Below are 11,427 nucleotides of genomic sequence, written 5' to 3' on the forward strand. Positions count from 1 at the left end.
AATTTTATTTCAGTAGGGAAAATAACGAGAGAAATGATCTTTTATAACTATTTACAAATTGAATAGAACTTTTTTTTTCTTCAATTCTTTTCAGATTTCTTACGTGTAAAAATGAAGATCTCTTATAAAATAGATATAAAACTAAAACTAAATTTGTAAAGAATTACAACAATCGCTTCTCAAAAAAAGAAATGAAGAAAAATCTCAGAATCACAAATGAAGTGAGGAATATTCGAACAGAGAAGTCATTCACTTGGGTCACTGTAAGAGACCTTACGCTGATGACCGCAAAAATTCTCATCAATATATCTTTATTTACTAACAAAAGCTTTATTTATGTAATTCCAACTTTGTGAAATTTTGGGCATCTTTACTTACCAACAAAAGCTTTCCAACACATGAACATTTTTCACAAAGAAAATGAAAACATTTACTCTTGAACTACTACATTAACCATTATTTCATTTTTTATCCGTATAAATACCTACTTAATTTTGTCCTCTTAAATAGGACTGATATTTGAATCATAATTTTCACACACTTCACTTCATTGGGTGTATGTCATAAATGAATTAATATATTTTTTAAAAAAATATAAGTAAGAAAATAAAAAAAATCTTACTCTAGGGCAAATCAAAAATTTTTCTTTCATTCACAACCGCAATCTCAACGGTCTAAATCCTTATCCTTAAACCTGATCCGATTGGCCCTTCCCTCCACCTCTCATTCCCTCCTTCTCCCTTCACCCCACACCACCAAAACACCCAAGATTTCCACCATTCTGATAAGAATCCTCAAAACAAAACCCAATCTTTATCCCTCCCACTTCACTCTTTGGAGCAGCCACATTCCTGAGCTAAAAGAAAAAACATGTCTTGTTCAAATTTGACAATGTTGGTGTCCTCAAAACCATCTCTTTCTGAATCCTCTGCCCTTTCTTTCCGCTCTGCTGTCAGCTCTTTTCAGCTTCCTAACCACAACCTATCAGGCCCTTCAAACCCCTCAAGATCATCATCAGTTATCCCTGTCCGATGTGGTCTCCGTGATCTGCGTGATCGAATTGACTCTGTCAAGAACACACAGAAGATTACTGAGGCTATGAAGCTTGTGGCTGCTGCTAAAGTCAGAAGAGCACAAGAAGCTGTTGTGGGTGCGAGGCCTTTCTCTGAGACTTTGGTTGAGGTACTTTACAACATCAATGAGCAGCTCCAGACAGATGACATTGATGTACCACTCACCAAAGTAAGACCTGTCAAGAAAGTGGCGTTGGTGGTTGTCACCGGTGACCGGGGTCTTTGTGGTGGTTTTAACAACTATATCATCAAAAAAGCTGAGGCCAGGATTAGAGATTTGAAAGCTCTTGGCCTTGATTACACTATTATCAGTGTTGGCAAAAAGGGTAATTCTTATTTCCTCCGCAGGCCTTACATCCCTGTAGATAAATTTCTTGAAGGAAGCAATCTGCCCACTGCTAAAGATGCTCAGGCCATTGCTGATGATGTTTTCTCATTTTTCGTGAGTGAAGAGGTTGACAAGGTTGAGCTTCTCTACACAAAGTTTGTGTCTTTAGTGAAATCTGAGCCAGTCATTCACACCCTGCTTCCATTGTCACCAAAGGGAGAGATTTGTGACATCAACGGGAACTGTGTTGATGCAGCTGAAGATGAGTTCTTTAGGTTGACAACAAAGGAAGGGAAATTGACAGTGGAAAGAGATGTCATGAGGACTAAGACAACTGATTTTTCAGCAATCTTGCAATTCGAGCAGGACCCTGTTCAGATTCTTGATGCCTTGCTGCCACTTTACTTGAACAGTCAAATCCTGAGGGCATTGCAGGAGTCATTAGCCAGTGAGCTTGCTTCTAGGATGAGTGCCATGAGCAGTGCAACAGATAATGCATCTGAATTGAAGAAGAATCTATCTAGAGTGTACAACAGACAGCGTCAGGCAAAGATTACCGGAGAAATATTGGAGATTGTTGCTGGAGCAGATGCCTTGGTTTAAGCATATCCCCTGCAATTGTGCTTCTCTGTAGGTACAATAATGAAGTCTAGACAATTTTTATTTTCTGCTTCTCAACCTCGTACAGACTTTGTGCACAAGAAGAGAACCACATTATATTTTGTACACAAGGCCAGACCAAACCTATATTTGTATGTCAATTTTTTTCTGCTATATTTGTAAAACATGAATTATTGAAAGCCTGAAATCTTCAATCCCTCGTATAGCTTTTCTACTTCATAGTGTCAAACTGTATAGACCAGTTAAAGCACTCTTATTATAGTATAGTGTATCCTGTCTTTATAGTTTCACCAAGAAATACATACATAGATTAAATATGGATACACCACAAGTCTAGCAGAATAGACTGATTTCATCAATCACTTTTAGAATCTGGCTTAAGTTTTCATGGATTTTCCTCCTCTAAGTCTTGGTGATAAATCTGCAGCCACTGTAAGATAATCAGCTGCTATGAGATTTGATAGGACGATGAGTCTACATTGCGAACTTCATCTTTGACCTTAGTCTCTTCCATTTATTGGTAGATGATGTAGGAACATTCTCAAGAGAAAGGTTGAATCATGCCAGAGTGATTTCTCTCCCATTTTAAACATTTTATATGTTTAAACGTTTAGAAATGTTCAAAGGTCATCATTGTTCTAGTAAAGCTCAATTTTTTATCCTTCTTCCAAGCTTTTACCTTCAATTGGCATGCAATTGATTTCTTGTGCTGATTATTGTACGAGGGTTATTCTCTGATAACTAAATCCGGAACAGTTATTACTAAGGAAATAAACGTTTGGGAGAGCAGGTGGCTGACTACAATGTATATGCCGATGCTACTACAGCATAGTAATTACTATCTGGATCAACAGAATGTGATCAATGTCAAAAACAGAGTAAGAACTGCCTGGAAATTCAGGCGTGCTGCTCAACTTTCACCACCGTGGAAAACAATGTAATGACTTTCTAATTAGATCTGTGTATCTATATAGAACTAAAGGGGATGGAATCCAACTTCATTAAACTACCACATCTCAAAATTTGCATAAAAGCTAGAATTATCGAAGCCAAGTTATGAAGTTAAGATATAAAAGTAAAATGTGAAAATTCAAACACTGAAACAAACCATTAAATCCTTTCCTCGCAAGGTCATTACACAAGAAAAAGCCTTTAAGGCCAGGGGCAATGAAACCTGTCTTGCCATGTTGCTCCCACACACACACAAGGAGTATGAGGAAATCATTATGCATTACTTCAGTATTAAAGTTTCCTATATAGTGAAAAGATACTTAAGAAAGCTATCTCCAAGGGTAGCTCTAAATGGTTTTCCACAAATTAACAATTGGATAACTTCTAGAGGAATCTACCATAAGTATTTGTACATTGCCTTCTTTACTTAAGCTAGGGGAGTATTAACTAATCACTAATGTTTTTATAGCTGTCTTTATAGTTTGTCAACCAAAGAGAGATCCACTATTATGCCCACATTCTGTTCTCATTTGTGCTCTTCTGAAAATGCTAATATTCCACTATTTTCATCCTTACTTGCATGGCTGAAGATACGAACCGGCATAATTATGAGATCTAAGTGAAGAACAAAATAAAGGTGGGAGAAGGCTCGCATAGGATTAGATGTCAACCTCCATCCATTTCAACTTCTAAATTAACTGAATCGGCAGAAAATTGGAAAACCTAGTGGGAAATTATGTTTGATGAAGAGTATGGCAGAGCATATATTTCTCCTTCGAACTTGCTTCTATGCTCAGATTTATGAATCTAAAGACTTCTATTCCTCAGGTCATATTATCCTGAATTCTTGAAGCACGAAGAGGTTGCAATACTTTGAAGAGAAATCATTCAATAAGAGCATGGTTATATTTGCACAACTTTATCAAGCACCAGAAGTAATCAATATGCATGAAAATGTACATGAATTCACATAACTACCTGATTATAATTATATCAAGTCAACAAAGAATCAACTAATTGTTCATTTTGCCATATTATCCTAGGCAATAAATTCTCCAACAGAGACGCATAGTGACATTAAATGCATTTCCTATCACTACATCCGTTTAACATAAATCAAACTAGTATTAACGAAACATTAAACACAATTAAGAACTGATTATAAGTATGAAACAACACAATCCCCTCTCACAAGAATTCAAATTGGACTCACAGTCAAGTCAATTAGGCATAAACAAAGCATAACATATCATTATATTTATGTTCTAAAAAAAAAACAAATCCAAATCCAAATCTATTCTTCGTCGTAATTCAAGGTAAATACATTACTTACATTCATCAGAAGCCACATAAACTTTACCCACAAATAAAAATAAAACAGGTAATATAAGAAAAAAAGTTCAATTTAAGAAAAACCCTTTGCTGTAGTAGCGGATTATATGGTAACGAGAGACGGGTCATAGAAAATGGGTGCAACTGCACTGAGCTTCTTCCTCTGAAGGCAGCAAGGGCGGTTGCTCTTGATCTTCAAATTAAAGCAAGGAACGCTCTCCATGATTGGTGCTGGCTGTGAAACTCCGATTCCTGAATCGGATGTTTGGTGGTTCATCACAATTAGAGTTTTAGGATTGTTCAGTACTTTTGATTTAGCAGTGATTTTGGAATTCCTGATTTGGGCTAACGCTCCTGGCTTCAGATATGTATAATACGACGGCATTGAAGATCTCAAGTTTCTGCTTCTCATCTTTGATTTCATTTTTTTCTTCTTCTGTATTTGTGGGGAAGAGCGGTTTTGGATTTGGATGAAGAAGGGAAAAGGGGGGGTTTTGAAATAAGGAGGTTGTAAAAGCGGGAAAATGGTGTTAGGCGGGTCACTAATTTTATACCAAAAAAGACCGGCTAAAAGGCGAAAACTTTGTGCCGACATTTTTTGGAATTTGATACTTTAATTTCCATATTTGAATTTATTTTTGAGATAACACTAGATGTGCTGTTTATCTTATTATTTGCATTTAATATTATTTGAATCTACAAAATTTATATTTGAATTATTAAGTCTACTTTTTATAACTATTCAATAAGAAATAAATATTTGAATGTTAAACAATAATAGAATATTATTAAATATTTATTTAAGATTTTTCTTCAAAAGAAAATTACCACTACATTATTCACTTTTAGTGTTATTGCTCACAATTATCCATTACCATCACCCATAATTATCATTATCAACAATTACCATCAATTATTACTACGTATTACTAATTATTTTCACTATTCACTGCTAACCAAAATCACAACAATAGCTATCGAAGTTATTAGCAATTATCCTCAATCATTACTATGTATTATCAGTATTCCTTGCGTATTAGATATTACTATCATTCACCACTACTATTAATTGTCATCACAAATCACCGTCATTAGCCAATACTAACAATCGTCATCACTAATCAACATCATTGTTAATTGATATGCTTGAGAAAATAAAAACAACTTAATTTAGATTTGATTGGTTAGGTTCTAAAATATTTTTTTCTTTAATAAGTAGTTGTTTTCACGTATAAACGTAAAGTTTGTTGTGTCGAACACACAACTTCTTTAGTGGATCTGCAAGTGATATAAAGAATCATTTATTCAGAAAAAAACAAAATGAAGTATATCATAATCATATCTCATCTTTACCCTACCCCCTCCACTCTCTTCATTACCCCTGCCTTGTCATTTACCTAAATTATATGTTATTTCTAGGATATTATTTTTTATTATTCACCGAATAGTCGAAAATAAGCATAACGCTCGTTATCTTTCTGAATTCATAATAGAATGGTATTAGTGCTGACTGATGCCATACAACTCATCTCCAAATGAACCAGAATAACACCACAAAACAGCACATGTTTTCAAAGTCATGTAGAAATAATCGAATCAGCAATAGGTGTATGATTCAAAGAGAATTTTTATGCATTGTGGTTTTTTTTAACACAACTTCGATAGACGAGAGGTGTGAAGCAATCTAGGATTAGATGATACCAGTATGACTTTCCATGGGCCTAAATGTGGGACAGAAGCAGAGTATGGAGATGAACTCCGGTAAGATATTTGATAGTCCATCATAATGGAAGATAAAGAACCCACACCACTAAAGTTATTTAACAGAAGTTGTCAAGCTCAAAAACTTAACTACTCAACTATAAGATTCCTTCCTCACATGGTAATACTAATAAATCAAGTTCCTCCAGCACATGGTAATACTCATAAAACAAGTTCAAAGGCAGGCTTGGGATTTGGGAAGGGGTGAATAGAAAATGACAAATAACTTTCTTAATCTTACTTCTGCAAGAAGCTTTAGAATCCTATGTTAGCTTGTCATTGCTACATCAGGTTGCAATTAAAGCTAACAACCAATACATCTTTTACCTATAATGAAATGGAACAAGAAACATACCAAAATGGGAAGACATTATCAGTTGAAACTTGGGTACTAAACATTTTATGCTTGCTGCAGAATGTTTAATCCATGAAAGCAAAAATGTCACATCTGAATTCTGATCTATGCAAAGACGCAAATCTCTAGAATTTCAGATGAATAAGACCTCCACAATCATAACATTTGTCACTCTATACTCATTAGAGCCAAACAAGATAAAAATCAAGCTAGAAACTGAGAGATTGATCCAATGATCAATGAACTTAACAGCAGATATGGAGGTTCAGAAGAACTTAATATATCATATACATTTTGTCCCCTCAGATATATATTTGGAGCAAAACAGGGCAAACATAAAGGTTTATCCCATTTTTAACTCAGGTTCAGGGTCAGGAACAAGAGAATTGAAATAAACTATGTTGATCTTGATAGATCAACTCTAAGTGAAAGGTAGAAGAGAGTTACTAAGTGACTCCAAGGAACAAGTAAGAATAATCTCCAAAAACTACAATCACCGCAGAGAAACTGAGATCCAGAACAGAGCTTAGAGCCTTTACTAGATGCAAACCACACTATTAATGTTTCAGTGATACCCAAAATGGTATGCAAACGTGTAATTCATGTAGGCAATAAAAATCAACGCTACATACTTGATCATGTAGACATTGATCAGCAGTCAATATACTGAGAACATTAGCAAGATAAGCCATTTCAAGAGAAAACTTACTCTGTAATCTATTAGAAGAAGCAAAATCAGCATACGGTGTGTAGTTATGAGCACAGAGTAACCAAGCTTAATGGGGAAACATAGCTTACTATTGAATATTTACCAAAAGCATTGATTAAACAGAGGTTCCCAACAAGTCTGTCCATTGCCACAAATGCATCAAAATTGCACAACCATAAAGTATTTTCTATACAAAGAAATATCACTTCAATAAATCCAATATCCTTTCATGAAACATAACTCAATACTTGCAATAAAGTAACTGATGAACATTAAATTATGCCAGGTGAAACTCATTCAAGACAGAAAAGATAACTATGTAGATCTCTTTATTCATATGAACTGTATATTTCTACATCTTTTGTTTGTTGAAATGAAAAGAGAATGTACTGCAAACGATCTTCGCCCCACTTACCGACATCAATACTAGGCCCCAAGAAAATAACCAAATTAAAATTTTTGAAGGGGAGAAAGAACTCCCGATCTAACAAAGATACACTTTTTTTTATGTATATTTTTTCACTATAACTTACTAATCTGAAACCCCAATAAGATCAACAGCAGACCGGGGTTGAAACTGGAGGCGTCTCACCCAACTGAAGGATCAAGAATTGGATTCAGTAAAAATGGGCGCAACGGCGCTGAGCTTCTTTCTCTGGATAAACCGAGGCTGGCGAATCCGGATCGATGAATTGAAACAGGGAAGGCTTTCCATGGTTGGTAAAGGAAGGGATGAAGGTACCACCGAAAGGGGTATGTGCTGATAAGATTGAGCATTTTTCAACCTTGATTTAGCCGAGATTTTGGAGTATCTAAGCTGGGCAAGTGCACCTGGTTTCAAGAATGTGTGAAATGATGGGGTTGCAGATCTGGAAGTTCTAGTTCTCATGGAGGATTTCATAGTTTGAGCTGAAAAAACTTTGGATATTCCTATAAACCCTAGAAACAGAAAGAGAAAGAGGAGGACTGTGTTGTTTGGAGATAAGAAAGAGAGGGAGTATATAAGGGTTTAAAATGTGGAAACTGAAAGGCGGGAAGAAAGAATGGTAGGCGGCTATGGCGCCGTTTGGGCTTGGGCTTGGGATGGTAGCTATTACAAGTGTACAAATATAGCCAAATATGGAAGGTTCATTAATGAGAAAATTTGAGGAATAATAACAAATACAATAGTCGTATTAGTATTTTATAGCTATAATTTTGTTATTTACATTTCACTGTCATATTTTATTTGTTATGGCGATTTTAAAATTATACAAAAAAAAATGTAAAACAAAATAAAAATAAATTAACTAGACCCAGTTTTGTATATGACATTTGAAATTTTATTGAAATTGGGTATTATGTATTATGTCATATACAGAATTTTGAAATTGGGTTTTTATCTAACTGAATGTAAATCGATAAAAGGAATATCATATAGTATTTAATTAATAATAGATTTAGTTGGATGATTTTATTGATATAAACAGCTAATTTGATTGATTTTATTGATACAATTTTTTTTAATAATTTTACTAGATAAATTCTCAAAATTGAATAATCTTTTACGTTATTAGCCCAGTATATGTATGTTCTCTTTTTGACTTGTCAATTGTATATGTATAGTAATATATCTGTGAAATTTGTGTATAAATAAAATTTTGTAAATAGTGTATGTATGTGTACTTTGTGTCAGGCTTAACAATTGTATGTGTATACTTATGTATAAGTGAAACATGTATATATATATATATATATATAATCTGCATTAGTAAAACTATATATATTATAACTAAATAATCAAAAAATTTGTATTAATGGAAACTCTATATAATTAAAAAAAATGACTTGAGGAGAGATTTTAGAAGAAATTGAAGAAAGCAGGGAGAGAAAAGATAGCGAAGGAATTTGTAATAAAATAAATCTTATGTTTTTGTATATGTGTGTCCCTAGTTGAATGCCAAAAATTGTGTAACATTTGTTTGTTGCGAAACAAAAATAAATGAAACAATTGTTATATTATTTATTTGATTTAAATGTTTGCTATTATGTAAAATTTGTTGGGCAATTTTCACATATAAATAAAAATTTCATATTTGTATGCTATAGCAAAGTTTGCATAATTGTGCTTCATAACAAACATAGAAACTGTATAATTCACTATACATATACAATTGAATCAAATTGTATAAAACAAAGTGTATAAAACAAGAAAGAGAAAGATACTTGGCAAAGAACTGTATAAAAACGAAATATATAAAACAAATTGTATTATTATAAGTGTATAGAACGATTATATACAATTTGAATCTGTATAAAATGAGAGAGAGAAAGACAAAAGAGACTTGACAAAGAATATACAATTGAATTGTATTGTATAAAACGAGAAAAAGAGAAAGGCAAAAGAAACTGGGCAGGAGAGTATTTTTATTGTATAATTATAAGTGTACAGGACAAAAATATATGTACTTGCATGTGTATATACAATTTTTCTCACGCTTTATACAAACAGAAACACAATTTATATATTTCGCTTCTGTTTGTATAAGTGAGAAAGGCGAGCGAGATCTGAAAGAGGGGAACAAAAATATATATATTTATACAATTTTCTCTGCTTTATACAATTAGAAATAATTTTTATACACGTGTGTTTGTATAAAAAGTGAGAAAGCGAGCGAGAGACTAGAGGAGAGTGGCGAGGGAGATATTTGTTATAGAGCACAATTAAATCAAACCCTAACTACTCCCTTAATTTAAGGTTATTAATTTACTATGATATACAATTTACCCAAAAATATATTTAGTTAAAGTTTGGATTGATTAGATACTAGGTGAATTTGTCCAACCTTCAAATTTCCAAAATATGTGAAAATTTGGAATTCCATCCCACTATGTTGAGATTTCAAAAAGAAGGAAGTTTTTGAACTCCAACAAAATGTGTTAAAATTTTAATTGTAATTTTTAAAAATCCAGCACATTGTAGGATAATATCATGTTATTAGTTAGTAAACATAAAAAAAAGAAAAAACTGTAGATCTTTTTTTGTAGATCTACATAGCGAGGAAATAATATACTACTACTTTCATATTGGTAAAGAAAAAGTAAGGGGAAGAATTCCGTACTTATTTTGCTTTGCCTGCAAATTGCAATAAACTATTTCATTAATATACTTATTTGACTAAATAACAAGAACAAAAAAGCAAACATGATAAAAAGAGCTGTAATTAAGTTTCTGGTCCACTAATTTTGTTATTTTCCTTAACTCAAAGGAAAAAATCTTCAATGTCTTATAGTAATATAAATAAAAATTTGACGTTCTTTTTTTTTTTCCTTTTACAAATCAAAACAATAAAAGGGCTATAGTAGATCTTGATATTGAGGTATTTCAAGAGTGTTGCTACTAGATATAAATGGTGTTTTTTTTTTTTAATTTTGTGAAATAGAATTTATCTTCTATCAATAGTTGAGATCAGATATTTCCTTGTTATTATTAGTTAGAATCTTGAACTATGCAAATTAGAATAAAATTTTTCTTATTTTTAAATGATAAAAATCTAACATTAAATAATATCATGTTTCGCGTAATTAAGGATTATTTTTCAAAACTTTCGCATTGTTCAAAAATAAATTTAGCTTTTTTGCACAATATATAGGAAAATTTAATCCTTCTTTCTAGTTTTGTTTGAATTTTAGAATTCTCTTCTTCCTCCTTTCTCTCTTCTACAATTACTCTGCCACCCATCACCCCTTTTTTTCTCCTTCTTCCTTAAACAGCGCTATGCAATTTTTTATTTTATTTTCCCTCATTTTTTATAATTCCAATCAAATTGAATAAAATAATTTTTTGTTTAACATATAAATTATAATGGTATAGTAGTATATATTATTTTATTAGTATATATAAGTTAAATAAATCCAACTCAAATAAATTTAGACCACTGCTATCACTCTCTAGACTCTCCATACCCAAATTTTGTCACATCCTTTTTTTTTTCTTCTCATTTCCAAGAAAAAAGAGCCTATTATAATTTTAAAAAATCCACGTGTCAATATTTAAATTACCACCGTCTTCATATCCAACCAAAATATCCCAACCGTCCGATTTTACAGGTACAACGTAAGCAAAATAGAGAGCATTACACAGAAACAACATACTTCTGGCTGAAATTTGTAGGACTCCTCCAATTTGTTATCGCAGTTCGTAGAATCTCAATAAAGAGTATTATTCTTGATTTTTTAATAGATTTTTAAAACCCCATTAAAGCAAATACCTATATAATTGCAGCACAGATACAGAGAGAGAGACGTAGTGTGTTGA

At 32.7% G+C, this 11,427-nt stretch overlaps 1 protein-coding gene across 1 annotated transcript; it reads left to right on the forward strand.

The window, feature by feature from the left end:
* The first annotated feature begins 346 nt into the window (after positions 1–346).
* On the forward strand, positions 347–2,225 carry LOC101253342 (ATP synthase gamma chain, chloroplastic). Its single transcript, XM_004232663.3, has one exon. The coding sequence runs from the start codon at positions 871–873 to the stop codon at positions 2,002–2,004; it is 1,134 nt and encodes a 377-aa protein (XP_004232711.1). The 5' UTR covers positions 347–870; the 3' UTR covers positions 2,005–2,225.
* The last annotated feature ends 9,202 nt before the right edge of the window (positions 2,226–11,427 follow it).

Source organism: Solanum lycopersicum, chromosome 2 (genome assembly GCF_036512215.1).
Source record: "Solanum lycopersicum chromosome 2, SLM_r2.1".
Lineage (NCBI taxonomy): Eukaryota > Viridiplantae > Streptophyta > Magnoliopsida > Solanales > Solanaceae > Solanum > Solanum lycopersicum.

Bases quoted from the DNA above. Each gene is read 5' to 3' on its own strand.
- LOC101253342 (XM_004232663.3), top strand. From the start codon at position 871: ATGTCTTGTTCAAATTTGACAATGTTGGTGTCCTCAAAACCATCTCTT.